This window comes from Taeniopygia guttata, chromosome 8 (genome assembly GCF_048771995.1).
Source record: "Taeniopygia guttata chromosome 8, bTaeGut7.mat, whole genome shotgun sequence".
Lineage (NCBI taxonomy): Eukaryota > Metazoa > Chordata > Aves > Passeriformes > Estrildidae > Taeniopygia > Taeniopygia guttata.
In genome coordinates this window covers 31657887-31676391 of record NC_133033.1, presented here as the reverse complement: position 1 = coordinate 31676391, position 18505 = coordinate 31657887, and the positions used below count along the sequence as shown (strand labels likewise).

At 50.5% G+C, this 18505-nt stretch overlaps 1 protein-coding gene across 1 annotated transcript in view; it reads left to right on the top strand.

Moving 5' to 3' along the window:
- PAPPA2 (pappalysin 2) overlaps positions 1 to 18505 on the top strand; it is an 86811-nt gene that overhangs the window by 62381 nt on the left and 5925 nt on the right. Inside the window, exons 17-20 of the mRNA XM_072932978.1 lie at positions 4683 to 4851; positions 5553 to 5685; positions 6807 to 6916; positions 9507 to 9578. Of these exons, the coding sequence (XP_072789079.1) occupies positions 4683 to 4851; positions 5553 to 5685; positions 6807 to 6916; positions 9507 to 9578 (484 nt within the window). The remainder of the gene's footprint in view (positions 1 to 4682; positions 4852 to 5552; positions 5686 to 6806; positions 6917 to 9506; positions 9579 to 18505) is intronic.

The following is an 18505-nucleotide window of genomic DNA, read 5'->3' as shown; positions in this document are numbered from 1 at the left end:
GGGTTCAGAAAACTGAGTTCGTTTTCTGTTGTCTCCCTGTTGTCCACCAACCCATCAAGCACAAGCCTTGCTAAAGGGTTTAGTGCCACACCGGTGTCTAGGTACATAAAGAAGCAAGAGTTTCTATGTGTACTATATATTGGGCAAAAGTCAAGCATAATCTGTGACTGACACTGAGGATTCCTCATGCCCACTAACTAGCTCACCCTTGGAAATACAGTCAGGCTTCCTTTGAATTATTCTTCTAGCTCTAGCTTTGCTCCTCATGTGGAGTTGCCCACCTTACGCAGGCCTGAACCATGGTTGGGATCCAGCTGTCTCCATGCAAGTGAAGATAATCCTGGACACAGATGTTCATGCAATTACCTCACTTCTGGTTTTTATTTGAATTTTACTGCAGGAGCAGTAGGGATGCTTAGTAGGGGCTGAGGACATAGTTGAAATTAATTTCCCACAGTTTAAGTGGAAGAGAAAGGGGATGAAGAAATCAGTTATCCTGGAGATGCTTTTGTCTGTTAACCTGGGTGAGGAAAGGCCCTCGGGAAATCACTGCTTGTCAACAAGGGATCCTTGAGGAAGTACTGATTGTGTAATCAAGATCCTGCCAGAAAATTGCTGCCTTCCTGCTGGCAGGTTCATCTGACTGACAATGCTGACATGAAGGGTAAAGCTTCTTTGATTCTTCCTAAAGGAGATCTGTTATCAGCCTGGAGAGGCCACCTAACATCTTCACTCTAATTCCAATGTAATTCCAATGTAAGGGTAACGAGGGGAACTTAACATGTGCATTTGTGCTTTGTGATGTGAGCTTTCTGGATTTAGGCAGAACCTGTGCCATGGCAGTACCAACCCACCACCTGGATCACACAAAGATCTGAACTGTTAAGAAGAAATGTTCAGCATCATCCAGAGCTGTAGCATTGAAAAGTGCTGGCCTGAAAGTCAGGGGTCAGATACTCTGGGGGAAAGGGCATCACCCCTACAGTGCTCCTTGCTCTTGCTTCCAGCATGAAGTGTCATCTGAAGCAGATATCTAACAGGAATAGACAAGATCAGGTTGGATGGGGCTTGGAGAAACTTCATCTAGTAGAAGGTGTCCCTGTCCATGGCAGGAGGGTTGGAACAAGATGATCTTTAAGGTCCCTTCTGAGCCAAAACAATTCCACGGTTCTGTGATAATAGCTAGGAGATCTTTAGAAGAACACCCTAATGTTGAGAGGATGCTCTCAGTTTGGGGATTTAAAAGGTCAGACCCTTCAGGGGACTTGTTTCACTTGCCAGATGTGGCATGATTCCTTGGAGAGAAGAGATTTGGGGATCTTGAAGCTGCCTTTATGAAGGGGTGAGCTCCTTCTGCTAGCTTGAGGGAATGAAGCAAAGAACCACTTTGGTATTTTCAGGCAGATTTGAAAGTCTCAACCTGCAGTTTGACCAGAGATCAAGGGAGCCCAGCAGAGTCCCCAGTCAGCTTCCACGGAGATGTTGGCCCCTCTTCCTTCTCTCCTGGTTCAAAATCAGCAGAGACCATGGAAGAAGGAGAGGAGGTAGAAGAATGTGGAGGAGAAAATGGGGACTAGAAGGAGTTAGCAGACTGGGGACGGGGAACAAAACAAAGTTCACAGCAGGGTAAGCAGGACAGCCTAATCCAGGGGCACCAGGCACACGTGCTGTGGGCACAAAGGCACTCACTGCCTCTGCCTGTATCTGGCCCCGTCCAGATAAAGGGCAAACACACACAGCTGTGGGAGCCAAAGAGCCAGGTAAAGAAAATCCAGGCTGTCAGCCATGTTCCTGTCACTTCCACCTCTAAGATTTCTGAGCATTTACAGCCCAGGTTGTCCAGGCTGTTTGGAGGGAGCACAGCAGTGGCAGGTCCTACCTGCTGGTGCACCTTTTTTTCCAATTTACTGACAAATCTCTCCCTTCCCCCTATTCTTTATGAAGCCATCAGTTTCCTGCCATAGGAGATGAGGCTTTAGGCTCATTTGTCACCATTCCTGCACAGCAAACCCACTCTCCCCCAAGCTGCCTGCCTCAGAAGATGGCTGGATCCCTGCATGTTCAGCTCCTGGAGCCTGGCATGTGCTTGTGCCTTCCCCTCAGATACAGCCCTTGCTGGCCTCAAACATCTCCCTTGCCTCCTCTGTCCATTAGGCTGGCCTGGTTGGAGGGTTGACTCCGATTTTCCTGGCTTCCTTGTTAATCCTCAAGAAGTGCCACTAGCCCAGATCAGAAGAAGCTGGGGGTGGGTCCAGAAATTCAAGCTCCTGTGAAGTTGTATGTATTTATGTATATACTTTTTTTTTTTTTTTTTTTTTTAAAGCCTCTCCTTTCCCTTCTCCATGCTTCCACATGAACTGCTTATTTCACATACGTGGGAGTGGTCTATACCCCACCCTCTACCCTGGGGTCAGCCTGGGCTAACTGTGTTTGAAGTCCCAGTGGGTTGAGCCTCCAGAGCAAGGTGGTCTGAGGGGTGCAGGTTTGGGGGAGAGCTGTGAGAGGCCATGCACAGCCCTGGCTCTGACTGGGCTCACTGCAGCACCACATCAAAACAAGGAGCCCCTGTGAGGATGATGGGGCTGCAAACCATAGCTGCACCTGAGCAAACTGCAGCTGCCACAGCGCGTCCTCCCCGTGCTGGACCCATCTCCCCAGGCCTCCCTGGGCACGGGGCCTCTGCCATGATTTGGAGAGCAACAGGGAGGTGCAGTGACCAGTGGAAAGTCGTGTGTGGCTGGGGTGCTCCTGGTCTTTAAAGGAGTTTGCTCAGTGCCTGAGGTATTGCTGTCTCAGTGACTTCACACTAGCAGTTTGTGTCTATCTCCATAACCCCCAGTGCTTTACCCTTTCCAAGTCCGCCAGCTGGATCAGGAGCCAGGAAGTTCAAGAAGGGGAAAATGCTGCTTGTGGAGCTGGACATCCAACATGGATTAGTACCTCTTGACATGTGCCTTTGCTTTAAACTTGGGCAGGGAAAAGCATTCAGTCATATTTGGGAGAAGGCAAAATCTGATGGGGACATGTTTGCAAGGCAGTGACTACCACCCTCTTGGAAAAGGAAGGAAAACAAGAAAATTAAATGAGGAATGGACTGAAACCACAGATGCCTACAATGGCATCCAGAGGCCCTCCTCCTCACCAGCTTTCTAAAATACTTTATAGCTGCAGTTCCCTTAATTAATTCAAGGCTGCTGCTGTAGGGGTGATATTGTGGCAGCCCTCAGGTTGGAGGTGCTCAGGTGCTCACATCACAGCCATCCGCGCTTCTCAGGTGTGCTGGAGGGAAGATTTGTACACAGCTCTGTGCCAGTGAACTTGCTACATCCCATTCCCTACCCTGCCTGCCTCAGTGTTACCTGCTGGAGCCTGCATTCACCCTGGGAGAAACCCACTGTCCCTTTATACGGTCTTGAATAAAAACAGATCCCTGATTTCTGAAGGCAGAAGGGGACTCTCCAAGAGCTGCAGATATTTTAAAATATTAGAATGCTGCAAAAACCTCTAAAATGTCTCATCCAGGAGTTCCCAGCAGAAATCTGACAGGGAACACCCCTACTCTGGCAGCAGAGTGCAAATGGGGTCCCCTTGCTTTTCCAGGCTGTGCGACCCTGTACCATGTGTGGAGGCACAGCTGGGTGCCCCACACAATGTCACAACCCTGCACCAGGTGTTAAGGGGCACATGGGTGGCCCCACACTCTGTCTGCTGCCTCTCAGAACAAGGGGCAATTTAGTGCCTTCCCCCAGGGTTTCTCTAACCCCTGGCGGCCCCCTCCACATACCTGTGGCAGGCTATAAACTCCCTAACGTGGCGCCTGGAGCCCTGCCTGCTGGCACCCGTGGTGGGAGAGGGCAGGGGCAGGCAGCTGCAGTGTGCTGCTTAGTAAAGGGGGACAGGAGCGGGGGGAAAAGTCTCATTAAGGATGGAGCAATCAGCCTTGACTCTGGTAAAGCCCATCAGGGCAGTGATGTGTCCTCTGCTGAGAGAGCAGTGCTTGGCCAGCCTGATGCCTCACCAGTTTTGATGCCTCTGTGTGAAAGATGTGGTGTCTCTGTCACTGCCAGGGACAGGCACTGAAAAGTGGGTGGGCTCCACTCCTGGGCTTTTCCTTGCTTTCTTTTCTTGGCAAGTAGCTCGTGTCTGGGCTGTTTTAGCAGCATAGGGTGGTACTGGTCTGCTGCAGCACGGCAGCCCCTTGGCGAGAGCAGGATTGACAGATCTGGCTGGAGTACAAAGAGGAGCCTCAGGAGTAGCTGGGCACAGGCCAGAGGATTTACCGGTGGAGGCAAACTCCATCCTGCAAAGTATGCAGCTACTGGCTGTGGGACAAAGCAGACCAGGACCTGCAGGGACTGTGGGAGGAATGGTTTAGGGGCACCACAAGAGGTGGGGAGCAGTGGGGTGGCGAGTGCAAGGGCAATGCATCCAGTGCTCCTAGACCAGTGCAATCCCCCCAGGGAGGAGAAGAAAAGGTCTTGGTTAAGCTTGGGGTGCCCCTTTGGAAGATGTGGGCATGGTGAGGGATTGTATGGTATGGGAAAGTCCTACACAGAGGGGGGAATGATTGTGCTCCAGGAGAGATGTTTTCAGTCTGCTCCTGACATCTGTGGGATGCCTGGTGCAGCCAAGGCACAGTGTTTGGGGTTCTGCAGGCCAGTCTGGTGTCTGTGTTTCCCCAGGAAGTTCCTGAAGGTCCAGTGCCTGGAGAGTGGGCAGTGGGAAGAGGGACACTGTGTCCCTGTGGTTTGCAAGCCCCCACCCCCCGTCTTTGAGGGCATGTACAACTGCACCCAGGGCTTCGAGCTGGACAGCCAGTGTGTCCTCAACTGCGAGCAGCAGGGACAGCAGGTGAGTGGCTGGGGGGAGGCACACATGGACCACACCTCGTGTTTCAGAGCATCTACAAAGTGCAGGTCTCCCTGTGCCCTGCTGTGCAGAGGGGCCCTGCAACAGTTTGACCTATCCCCAAGGCCAAATACCCTTTAACCACCAAGGAGCAGCCCCTCTACAAGCCCAAAGCTGGTCTTGCTGGGCCCCATAAATGGCGCAAGGTGCAGCACTGCCTGGGGATGCTCACCTGCTCCTGGAAAGCAGTGGTCCTAAGCAAGCTGGCTTATCTTGTGTGAAAAGTCAGAAAGCATAAGTAGGGGGTTTCCAGTAGGTTTTGAGAGCCGCTGTGAAAGCATTCACTTGGGATAATGGGCAAGCTTGCTGTAGCAGCTGTGCTCACCAAGGAGCTTCCCTGGGCATGGAGGCTGCTGCCTGCCAGCTCTCCCACCCAGGTATCTTATCAGTGCTTGGAAAGGGAATGCTTCTTGTCAAAAGAAGTGTAGCTGATTCCCTCTGGTGGGATCCAGCAGAAGCTGGGAAGGAATTGGCTTTGTGGACAGTGCACATAGGCTGGACAAGACAGCTGTAACCCAGCTGCCTTGGGGAACTTTCCTCGGGCCGTGGCTGGTGGGAGGGGTGTCCTTGCACGGTGCTGCCCCAGAGATGGGCAGTGGGCAGGCAGGGCGAGTAACACCAGCTGCTCTCCCTCTGCTTTGCAGGTTCCCATCGTCTGCACTAAGGAGGGCTTGTGGACAGAGGAGTTCAAACTGTGTGAGAGCTTGCAGGGCACCTGCCCACCACCCCCGGAGCTGAATTTTGTGGAGTACAAGTGTGAGCAGGGGCATGGCATAGGTGAGGGGAGATGAAAACCAAACAGAAAACCAAACTTTGTGTTGACTTTGTCATCCCAGAGAGTTGATAGTCACAATAGACTATGGATAGACTCTTCCTGTACCAATCCCCACTTAACAGAAAAAAAAGTCCTGTTTAATCTTCCATGATCTTTATAAACACAGAGCCAGGGGTGGTTTTAGCCTTGTGCTCACCCTGCCTGCACTCTTGGGCAAGACCCAAATCTAAAGCTGTCTCCAGCACTAAGAATCTCTCTTTTCAGAAGCAGCAGGGATTGTCTTTAGGGCAGACCCAGCTGTTTGCAAATTTTCCTGATCTGTAAACCCTCCATCTTTCCTGAGGTCTCTCCACTTGCTACTACCGCTGCTGTTTGCAGGGTTAATGTGACAAGTCCTAGATAAAAGCCATAAAAGCTGCAGTGACAATTGAGTGTAACAGGGCACTTTCACCAGAGGAGGGACCGCATCATCCATTTCTGTCTGCAGGACCTGGTTGCTTTGTGCTTTCAGGAAAGCCAGCAGCACTCAGCCATGGCTGTTGCATCTGGTCTGGCATCTCTCTGGGTAGGATGCTTGAGCTCAGCCCGTATTACTCGGAAGAAAACACACCAGTCATCCCAGTCTGGTCAAACCAGGCTGAGGACAGTCTAATGACAGGGACTACTGAGGTTAAGCTCAGGACAGACCTGATGTGAGGCTAGGATTAGGACTGGGATCCCACTTGTTTTTCCAAGGTGATTTTTGCAGCTTTTTTTCTTTTTGGGTCATGGGAAGGCGGTGGGGATTCTCTGTGGTAGAAAAATTAGACACTTCTTAACACGTCAGCAAACATCATATAACATCCAGGCCAGACTTATTTTCATGCTGGGTCCCATGTCCTGCCATCAGGGTTGGAATCTTTCTCTTAGGTTGTGTTCAGTTTTCCTTCCATCTGAGAGAAGAGAACTGGGCACAACTCCTGTAGGCTCTTGGATAATTCAGGGTTTGGGGAAGGAATTGCTATCCCAGGCTGGGAGGAAAAGGGTCCCCCCTATATCTGTCTCTACCGTTAATGGTGATGTCCTACAGGACATCGATGCCTGGCTCCACGTAAGGTCCTCAAAGCTCTCCCTCCTCCCACAGGTGCTGTGTGCATTCCTTCCTGTGTCATTCCTCCCAGTGACCCCGTCATACTGCCCAAAAATGTCACTGCTGAGACAATGGATCACCGGCTGCAGCCCACCAGAGTCCAGGTAAAAGGGGAGACGAATTCTTCTAGTTGGAGGGGTTGCTGGCAGCACAGAGAAGGAACATCCCTCTTTTCCTCCCTCCCTCTCCATCTCCAAGGAGTTTTAACCCAAAATCTCTGCCTCAGGTGAAGAAGGGTAAGACTTGTAAAGACAAGCAGTGGATGCTACTACTCCTGCTCTCCTATACCAAAGTTCAGCATAGTAATCAGCTCCCAAGCCAGCTTTCAAGGAATTGCATGATACCACAATATATGAAGTTTAATGTAAGAATCCCACTGATTTTTCAGGATGTGCTGTGTGCCTAAACCCATTAAGCTACTGTTTATTGTCAGCCAGTGTGCTGGGAGAGCAGAAGCTGGCTCTGGCACAGTGTAAGCCTGGGTCCCCAGTTACCTGGCAGCAGAGATGCAATCCTAGGCAGACATTTCCCTGCCAAGGAAGAGGCAGGGCACTGTCAGCTGAAAGGTGTCTCCAGCTGCCAGGACCCGCTAGCCGGCCAGGTGCCTCTGCTGCTGGAACAGGGGAGCCTTTCCCTCCCCACCTCTTACTCATTTTGTAGGCAAAGCAGCTCAAATAGCTCGAATAGTTTGGATCCTCATGGCACGACTTTACCAAAAAGCAGCTCTACCGGGGTAATATTTCTTAAAATAAAAACGAGATGTATTAGGAAGGAGGTGGAACAAAGAAAAGCAAACAATCTCCCCAGGAGCCAGTGCTCCCATCCAAATGCTTTCCCCTCCTCCTGGGAAGCCGCAGGAGGCCCAGCATCATGCCTGTGGATACTACTGTGCATTGCCTTGAATCAGACCCACGGCGGGCGGTGCTGGGGGGGTGAGGATGCCTGGGGCATGTGGGATGGTTAAGCACGAGCCTTGGAAGGAGTCCTTGCCTTTGAGGGATCGGATGGCTTGGCCCGGTGAGGCAGTGGTGTTCGGCTTCCCTTTCACCACCGCTGCAGGCTTTCGTGCAAGGGAGGCATTTTGCAGAGAGGAGGAGGAGGGAGAGGAGACACTATTTTAAGAAGGAGCTCTGTCGTTTGCCAGGAGCTCTCTCCCTAGACCATCTTGTTTTCCTCTCTGTCCTGCCTTCTGTCTCCGCTCTCCACTTGGCTCCCCCAAACCTCCAACAGTTTGCTGTTCCCAGGAGCTGCCATGCTCTATGAGATGGGGAGGATGGGGCAAACAACACCAGGAACTGCAGAGGCCACTCAGAAGGCACAGTCCTGTTTTGCTTTCAGCTCTGATTCATTGCATCCCACAGCTGAGCAGGTTTGTCTCGCTGCCCTTATTTCCCAGCCTGGAATAGAGTATACTAATCTGAGTATGCTAAAATGGCATCTGAGTTGCACAACAACCTCTTACGAAGCAACTCCGTGGGGTTGGGATGCACACATGCTCTTGGCTGAGCAGGAATTGGTGGGCTCAGGAATTCCCCAGTCTTTGCCCCATTAGGCTGGCTCTCTGGGACTGCTCTCCCTGTGCTGGCCAAGGAGGGCCAGGACCTCATCCTGCTCCAGCCTCATCACAGTCTTGACCAAAGATGCTGCAGAAGGACCTGCAGCTGCTCTGTGTGGGCAGAGCTGTCCCATCCCTGGCTGCTGTGCCACCTGGGAATGCTGGAGCCATTCTTCCTGCCACTGAACGTATCAAAAGAGGCTGGGAGAAAACACACCTATCCCTCTGTGCAATTCCCTTGCTGTGAAGGGCATCCTAGGACACTTTCACAGGCCAGATGCTGTTTTATGGGGCCTCAGATTTCAAAGCCTGCCTGAGCTTTACAAGGAGGAAATTGCATGTGCGGTGGGGCTTTTCTTCCCCCTGTGTAATCATGAGTGTTCCCCACAAACCCCAGCTAAATGAGCAGGGCGGTGTGTTCCAGGGCTGGGAAACCGAGCCCTTCGCATCTCACTCTTGTGTCCATCTGGCTGCAACAGCTGAGTTTGTAAATACCACTGAGAACCTCAGAGTGACCGTGAGTCTGGTGTATCTACTTCAAGTCAGGTCTGGGGAGATGAGTCCTCCCAGGATGCAGTTTTCAGAGCCTGAGCAGGGATCATTGAGCCCATTCTAGGCACTGAGTGGTGACCAGCTGGTGAATTCAGCATCACACAGAGAGATGATGGTAGATTCCAGCCTTTGTGACTTACCCCCGGCAGCAGCAGCTCCCGGCCAAGTCAGACATTATGGTGACACTGCCAGCCAAACCCATTTCTCAGGTAGTCCTTGTCCTTTCCCTTTGTCTTCTTCCAGTTTTGTATCAATATAGAAACATAGAATCACTAAGGCTGTAAAAAGACTTCCAAGATCAGCAGCTCCAACCAATATACATCTCCATATACACACAGACACGTGTGTGTGTATATCTGGCCTCTGCCTTGAACAGTGTGCCCTGGTCTGTGGGTTCCTGGCTGCAGCTACCCTGGGTTTGCAGGGTCTCAAAAGGTGCCAAGAGGGTCCTGGGGGTGTCAGTGCTGTTCTGCCCCACAGTGAGTAAGGCAGTGCTGCAGGGGACCCTCTAGCTCCAGAAAGCACTGCTGGCTGTTTCCCTGCCTCATCCACCTCACCTAAGTGCTGCTTTTTCCCTTCTCTCCCAGAACATCGTGTGCACGGGCAGGCTGCGGTGGTATCCCGACCCCTCTGTCATTCACTGCATCCAGTCGTGCGAGGTAAGCCCTCCCTGTCCCCAGCACAAGCTGCCTGCTCCTTGCAGGAGAGCTCCTGGCAGTGAAGACCTGCTCCAGCACACACCAGACAACTTTGCCCTTATGTTTGCTTCAAGCTGGGCCAAGGCTTGCTGGATGAGTGGAGATAGCAGAGGAAGCATCCTTGGGTAGAGTCCTCACAGCCAGGATGGTGCTGGGGAGCAAGAGCTGCACAATAACCCATTTCCTTCCTTGCCTGCTTCTTTTTGGCCAGCTCAGGCAGAATATTCTAGCAAAAGGATTTCACTGGCAAGGGGTATCCCCCAAAAGCCTGAGCTGACTCCAAGCTGGAATATTTCTCTAACCAGAACCGCAGTTCTAGAGTAACACAGGTCCAGAAAAGCCCTGTGTGACTCACCTGTCCAAATCAAACAATCAGGATTTCCAGCCTTGTATATGCAAAACAAACTGCTTCTGAAGAATCTGCAGACAAAGAATTCCTTGCAGAAATTGGTTAGCCACTCATTTAGCTTTGAATAATGACCAGGCAGGAGAAAATCATAGGCAGCCTGGAGTCAGTTCACAAAGGAAATTAAAAATAGGCAGTCTTTGTCAAACACTAGTTGTTATTATGATTGAGGATAAAAGGAAAAAGGGGGGAAATTTTGGAATGTTGTATGCTGAAAATTTAGGATTTTTACCAAAAAGGAAAATGTAAATGGCGTTTGCACACCAAAAATAGCTTTGGGGTTTGCTGATTGTATTTTTTTTCTTGTGCTCATTTCAATGCGAATGATTGCTTTTCCTTGCTTGTTCTGCTGAGCTCAGCTCTTTGTCGACTGGAGTGTGGGGGAAAGGGCAATGTTGCAGGGGGCACGTCCCCAGGAAGGAAACCTCATGGTCTACAGAAGGTGCAGCAATTATTTCCCAAATTTTATGCTGTGTTGTGCATGTCTACTGCAAGACACAGTCAGAAAGAGTAGGGGAATGAGGTGCTGTGTGCCTGAGAGGTGTTTGGTGATTGAGTACCTGAAGTTAGTGATCCTCTGACATTTTGGGAGTTCTGTGTCTTCTAAACCACATCTTTTAGCACAAACCTGGGGTAATGTGTTTGAAATGGGATGGCTTAAGTGGAAGAGCAGACCAGATGGTTGAGTGATTGTCTCTGTGGTGGTTCTGGTAGCAAGGGAGAATTTCTTGTGCTCTCTGGGAGTAGGTCCTTTCAAAAAAGAAGCCAGTGGAGTGTGAGGTGTTTCTTCTTCCCTTCCTGTGCAGCTCAGGTAACATAAAGCTGCCACAACTGTGAGGCCTCTCCCTTAGGCTCAGGTACACCAGACTGACCCTCGTGTTTCCTCCTCTGTGGCTCCTGTGCTTCCCTTGGCTCTGTGTGTTCAGTGAGAGATCCCATAAGGAATGATGAAAAATGCCAGCTTGTGTGTGTGTGTGTTTGTGTGAAAGAGACACACTGACTACCTGAAGTCCCGGTGTAAGTCACTGTGCTCTCATCAACCACACAAACATGCTCACAGCCAGCATGAGCTCTTTCTGTTCCTATGTGCTTGTCACCCTCCTTTACTCTTAGAAAGCAGTCCCAGGCAGGACTCTTGGCACACAGGAGATTAATCAAGCCAAAATCTTGCTATGTCCCACCAGAAGATGGAGAGATTCCATGTTCTTCATCACCCTTGTAGACTTTTAAATGCTTTTTCTGCTTTCAATTATTGTTTCATCAGGAATGACCAAGCAGTCAGTACATACTCTTCCTCCCGAGGTCTCACCAAAGCCCTGCATAAAGCTTCCTTGTGCTGGAAATGTCTCTTTTGATGGGACACAGGACTATATCTGTTGTTTCTGCAGTTGCATCAGTCTGGCAGTTCAGATATCCTGAGGTCAACAAGTACACCCAGATCTTTCTCTTCCTCCTTTGTTTCCAGCTGATGAGCACCAAGCTAACAGCAGATGTTTTGCTACCAGTACAAGAGCTTGCCTTCAATTTTATACAAGAGAATGTCATCTTGTTTCTCTCTCTAGTCCTTCAGGTCATCTAACTATTTGTTAGATATCCTGATCCTCCTCTGTGGAACAGTGCCTTCTTCCTTGTTAGCAGTTTCACCAGGGCAGACCTATTCTTAAGGTCACAGTCACTCACTGTAGCACTAATGAAGATTCATCCTCAGATAGTTTCTTTCACCCTTATGCTCTCCTTTTTGATACAGCTCCCAGCCTCCTCCTCATCCCCGTTTTCCTTCTCCTCACTTCTCATACATGTCTTGGTTTATTCTTTTCCATGTGTTTCCTCCTATGGTGCTGCAAGCTGTTAAGGTTGGACCAATAATCCAAATTTTCCTAGAGTAACTTCTTTTTCCCCACATGAGTTTCATGGTAGTCATTGTGTCACTGTAAAGAGTAACTCTTAGTGAAAGTGCTTCAAAGTATTGCTCTGGGAGCTGCTGCTTGGCATTGGCAGGGAGATGTCACCAGTCTCCCCATTTGACTACAGAATACTCTGAATGTTGTTTCTGTCTCATCTGTGCTCACTTCCATCCACATTCCTATTCCTCTCTGCCCTCCTCCTTGTGAAGAACTCTGCAGTTTTCAGAGGTTCTTGTGGGTATGGAGGCATCACAGCAGGAGCAGGGTAGAGAAAGAATATAACCTGTACTCTGTCCTCACTGCATGGTAGCCCCCCCTCACACACATGATTCAGCTTCATTTGCCATGTCCATGGGTCATATCAGTCCCAGGTTCCCTCTCATTTCATAGAAGCCCTTCAGTGGAGACACCTCCTTTAAGAGCCCAGACTCTGCCATCATTGGGCAGTGAAATGCTGTTCCAGTGGACTGTCCATGTCACCTCAGGTCTGAGTCACCCCTTGGAGATTCCATTGTCTCTCCACCGACTGCCAAGTGTGTGTTGGATCTGGAAGTTTTCTCTTCTGGATGCCACAGTGAGGGGAGCAACCCTACACAGCAGAAATCCAGGCCACCTGGCAGCTCGTACTGTCTCTCTCTGGTGGAGTCACTTCAGGCCGGGGCATGGGAGCAGTAGCCAAGGCTCAACCTTCCCAGCTCCATCTGGAGCTCTGCCTCGCATTGGAAAGTCCAGGTCACCGTGCAATGGCATTACAGGGACTCTCCCTCCCTCCCTGAAGAGGGAACACATCTTTATCCCATGCTGGCGGTGGATCAGCCTGCCTGCTCATCCCTCTCGCTCCTCTCCCCACCTCCCTTCTCTTTCCGTTAATCTGGTCATCCATCTGCCTCCCGCTCTCTTGCTGTGCCCTGCCAAGTTCCCCAGTGCCGGAGCAGCGAGGCACGTACGTCAGGGAGGGAGGGAAGCAGGAGGGATGCAAACCCTTCCAGGAGCCCGTCAGGAATTCGAGTTAGCGCTGAGCGCGCTTTGCCTTTCGAGGGCCAGCGGAACATCTCGTCCCCTGCCATCAGTAGAAAAACAGATGGCGGCACCAAGGGAGGGGGCTTGGGGCTGTCAGGAGAGGCGAGTGGAGGAGGAGAAAAACCCCTCCTCTCCACTGTGGGTTGGGAGGAGATGGTTTTGGTCCTGGTGGTGTGTTTTACTTGCTGTGAGGGAGGTGTTTGCAGCATCTGGGTCATGTTCTCCAAAGCCATCCCAAGGTGATCACCTCTGATGTATCATCCTCCTGTGCTCAAAAGCAAGTGAGACTGTTGACTTCAGAGGAAGAGACAGCATGTACAGAGATCCAGGTTGCTCCCTTGGACTGTTCCTGCCATAGTCCAAAGCAGTCTGTGCATGAGCATAGCTGCTATAGAGCACCTCCTCGTCTGTGCAATGCCCTGCACGTTCACCATTTGTCTCCCACCACATTGTAGATGTGGTTTAGGTGCAAAAGTTCACTTATTTCATCATCATTGTGTTTACCCAGTGTTGCTCACAGGACAGGGTAACCACCAGTGTCCTGCTCAAATGCACTCAGGGAAAGCGAGGCTGCTCTTGCAGTGACCAGAGTGAACTTGGGCAGGTTTTTTTGGGCAGCCAACACGTTGTGCAACATGCTGGCCTCCTTCTCACCTCCAGCTTCATGTCATTATGTGCAGGTAGCAAAGGGTTAATTGGAGTGGACTTTGACTTGAGGTCTCTGCCTCATGCTCTGGATGAAGATGGGCAGAGAGCAGAACACTTGTGAGCATGAGCTGCTGGGAATTTCTCAGGTCTCCCCTGCATGAGGACGAGGTCTCGCTGCCCTCTCGTGTTGCTGGTCATGTTATCACAGTCATAAAACATTAATCTGTTCTCTGTTTTGTGGTTTTCCTGAGGTATTACAATGGAAATTATTAAATAGGGATTGAAGTGTATTTGTGGTTGCAAGTTCTTCCTGAGTCTCTTGATCCAACAGGTAGTGAAGGACCCTGAAGGAGCCTTAGCTCTTCCCACCAGCATGCACAAAACCCTCACTTGGCACACCTGTGGCTTCTGTCCAGCATTTCTCAGTCAGAATTAACCCTCTGGAAGGCATATGCAATAAGGATGGTGGGAAGTGTCACCTAAAATCTGCTGTTCTTTCACGTGATGGGAGACTGGGTAGGACTTGTTCCCTGAGACAGCACTGTAACAGGGCTGCAGCTGCCTCTGCTCCTCAGTACCACTGGGGCTGGAGACCCTTGGTTCTCACTCATCCCAGACTTGTGGGTCTCACATTTTGTATCATGGCAAAACTCAACACAGGAAACTGCTCCAGGAAAGATTGTCTTCTGTACTTCTGAGGCTTAAGGCAATAAGGACTACAGGCAACCCAGCTGCACCAAGAAATCTCTCTAGAGCAACTACAGCAGCGTGGCCAGAATTTTGTCACCCTCTCATGATTCACACATCTTTCTTTTCTCTTGGACCAGGCAGTGCTGTACCTCCCACTCTGTTTAATGCAGCTTGTATAGATGGTGGGGGAGCATGAGGAGCAAGGACTACAGGTAGTGGTGATTTCTGCATCAGACCTGACCTCTGACTGGTGAAGGCAAAGCCCTTCATGCTGCTGAGGTGGAAGGCAAGATGGGGAGCTCTTTACATACCTGCTGGGTACATTTTCATGCTGCTTTTGGCATGGGCAGTGTGGGCTGCTCAGCATGGGATATAGCCTTCCAGGGAATGATCCCAAAGAAATCTATTCCTCTTCTAAAAATCTCAGCTGAGGTGTGCTTTTCCTAAACAGTGAGAAGATCTCTTTCCCCTGCACACACATAGAGTGTGATTGTAGCAGAATCATAAGAGACAAAGCACATGGTGCAAAGACAAGGGAGAGGTGCCCCTCCCCTACCTGCAGGGTCAGGCTCAGAGGACCCCAAAAAATGGAGGGTCTTTTGGCATGGGTAGGGCTCCAGCACCCAGCAATAGTGGCGGAGCCCCAAGGAGGTGTGAGCAGCCTCAGCCTCCCCAGCCACATTGTGCCAGCAGCCCTGCACTTGGGATGTGCTGACCTATGGCTGCCTCTCTGCCCTCTCCAGTTCAGGTGCCTTCCCCTCATCCCTATCCACGTCCCACTTTTCCCCCTCCCAGCAGTCACAGTCGTGCAGCCAGTGGTACAGACGGAGTGGAAAACCACTGAAAGCACCCGCTGAAATAAAAATCAATGAGTCGTTTCTGATAATAAACATCCCCAAGCATAACCCAGCCAACTGCTCTTCCAACACGAATATTCATTCCCCTTCAGCTCCTTCATCCCTTGTACATTGTTTTTCTTTCTGTTTAAGATCTGTAACAAGAACTTGGCAGAAATCAGATACAAGTGGGTCAGGAGGCCCTTGTGGTTTTCAAGGCTTGTTTTCCATAACCCGTTCTATCCTGTAACATATTTTGCACAAATGGCTTGGCAGGAGAGCCACTGAGGGCTCTAATCCATGCAGCAGGCAAGCCACTGAGGGCAGGATGGCAGGCTGGTGCTCATGGCACGGGAAGTCCTGCCTTCTCTTGTGTGTCCCAGGGGTGTCCCTGTGAATTGGTGAGCCACCATGCTTGCCAGGAGCACTATTGACACACAGCAACTTCCTCTGCTCCTCTCTCCCTGTTCTTCTGTTAGCACTGAGATCAGGGTGCAAAAAGGACATGGCTGAGGAACTCACCATAAATAGATCATAGACATGGATGTTTTGATGGAAGCAAAGATCTGCTGTGATATGGTGATCTACACCAGCATTTCATCCCTTTCTTCCCTCTTGTCCTTGGACTGTGCAAAGACCTTTCCAGATGGCTCTCTGCTGAGACATGAGGCCTCTGAGCAGCACAGTGCAGAGGGATAATGAAACACATCCTCACCCAGGGGTCCAAAATGCCACATGTTCACTTCTGCAGCAGAAGTGTGTCCAAGCCAAATCCTGGCCTGGGACAGAGAAGCACTTTCAGGCACCGTGAAGGCAAGGACCTGCTCTCCCAGGATGGCCACTGACAGCAGCCCTTGGAGCCTCTGTTCACTGCATCCCCCTTACAGACACCAATCCTGCACAACCTCAGCACAGACCGCTTCAAATGGGCCCAGCTGTTTGCAGGAAACCCGTGACCAGGGGACCCCAGTGTCCTGAAGAACACCTAGAGCTCCACACCAAGACTGCTGGGAGGTGGTATGGCAGTACCAGTGATGGTCCATGAGCTGAAATGAGACAGCAGGACATCACACCCCTCCAGCCTATCACCTCTTCCCTGAAGTGTTCATTCAGGTACATAGAGAATGTTCTCAAGCAGCGAGCCTCTGTTTCTGTAGGGAGACTTGGGAAGAAGACATTGGGGCTGGAACAGATATTTCTGGAGACCTGAGATGTGGTATAAACAATCTGCATGTTTAGCTGATGAGTGGCTCAGGTTCACCAGCAGGCTCAGAAGGAGTTGGATTTTCTGTATTTTGCTTTCTGTCTGTGTCTGAGGTGATGGGGCAGGTCCATGATTTGTCCAACAAGCCATGCAACAGGCAAGTACCTCCAAGGGACAGATGCCACAGTTCAAAAGGAGCAGAGGGATAGCTCAGGGGACAGAAACTGGACAATGAAGCATTAAGTCTGTGGGATTTTTTTTCCTCTTCTTCAGGCCACTTGGTCCCAGGTTCCTGTTTCCAAATTTCTAGAGGTCTCTTCCTCTGGGTAGTGCTCACCCTGCTTCCCTCTTTACAATGGGCCAGGTAAACCTTACTCACTGTTCGGAGTGAGCTTAGGGCACAAAAGCATCCCAAAAACTTTCTGAGCATAAGCCAGACCTGTTCCCTCTCTGTCCCTCTCTGTTTTTCAGAGCTGATTTCCTTCTTGTGCCAAAGAGCCTCCAAAAAGAGAGAAGGAAAGTGAATGTGCTTGGGGTGTCAAGGGGGGGAGGAAAAATAAAATAAAAGACACTGCAACAGAAAGAGGGCCAAGAAAAATATTTAATCCAAACAATGAACATTGTCATTTCCTCCCACAGTCTGCATTCCCAGTCAACTTCCCTGGGCAAGCAGGGAGAGCCAAGAATGACCGGGCTCTCTGCCTCACCAGCATGAATGTGTGTAAGGAAAGGGATGTGTCCTGGGGACACGGTGCTGTAGCATCACTTTAGTCAGCTCCTGTCACATCTCTGCCCTTAAGGACTGACAGTTTTCTGCAGGAGAACAGTGGTTTGGAAGGATGTTGGAGGGATTGGGACAGGGATGGGAGGGGGAATTTTCAGGGACCCAAGCTGGGGTGGGGGATGTATTGGGGCTTTAAGTGAACCAGATGTTTAACAAGGCTTTGGGCACTATTCAAGTCCTCACAGGGACCTCCCAGAGCTTTTGGAAAGATCTTGCTAGTGACTGAGGTGGAGAGGAAGGGGAGATATCCGGCAGGGAGAAGCTGCCCTGTGCCTCTCCAAGGGCTACTGCAGCCTGCCCATACTTTCCTTTCCCCACACATCCTGCCTGTTCCTCCTTGCTACGGGCAACACCTTCACCTGGGACACAGCTTCTCTTGCATGCCTAAGATCCCTGCAGCTGCAGCACTCTCCAGCCCTGGGGCAACTCAGGTTCATGTCCTGTGGTTCTGTGAAGCCTGGTTTGGGCTGACATCCCCCTGCCACCAAAGGGATGGGGTTTCCAACTCATCTTCCCACCACTAAGTGACTCATCCGTCCCAGGAGCAGAATTACCAGTGGTGAGGCTGATGCACAAGGCATGAGTCTGAGGGCAGCAGCAGCTTTTCCAGGGCTGGTGCCTGCCCAAATGATGGTACCCCTGTTTCTCTAGGGCTGCTTTCAAAGTGACAGCTGAGGAGGGCAAAAGCACATGCATCTTCTCAGCCACATGGTTGAATTAGCATGCAAATGGTCTGAGCTTGATGCCCAGAATACCAATTCCCAAAGGGAAAAATGAAAGGACTGCAAAATTCATGCTGATTTAGAAGCTCCATGAAAGCAAACTGTGCACCCTCCTTGGATGGATCAGCAGAGTCACAAAGCCCAGGACCAGTCTGGGAGAAAGCATTTTGCCTCTTAAGGCTGGACTTGACTCCCTGAGTCTGGAATCCAGCTTTTCAATGGCTGTGTACAGATAGCAATGACAAGCACTTTCCATCTCAGTGGCAGATCAGGGGAGTCTTTCAGCTCCTCAGTTACACAGTTGGCCAGGTGAATGTTGATTTTGGTTTTTTGTTTTTTTATTTTCTTTTTTCCACCTTCCTCTAAAGTATCTGGAATGGGGCATGGCCAAAAGCAAGGTGCTGGGTCTTCAGGTGTGCTCAACCAGAGCAAATCCTGCATTCCTGGAAAATAATGCATATCAAAAACCAGCAATGCAGCACTGAAATATGTTCAGCACTGATGTGATCTGTGATTGAGTCTTCATGACCCACCTTTCCCTCACCTGTTGCACCCTTCAGTGGTCTTTCACATTGAATTACACTGTGTAAGGTGGATCTGAAGAAAAATGCCTGGACCCTGCCTGCCTCACTGAAGCCACTGAGGACTCCCTGCTGGGCAGGATAACAGCCCCA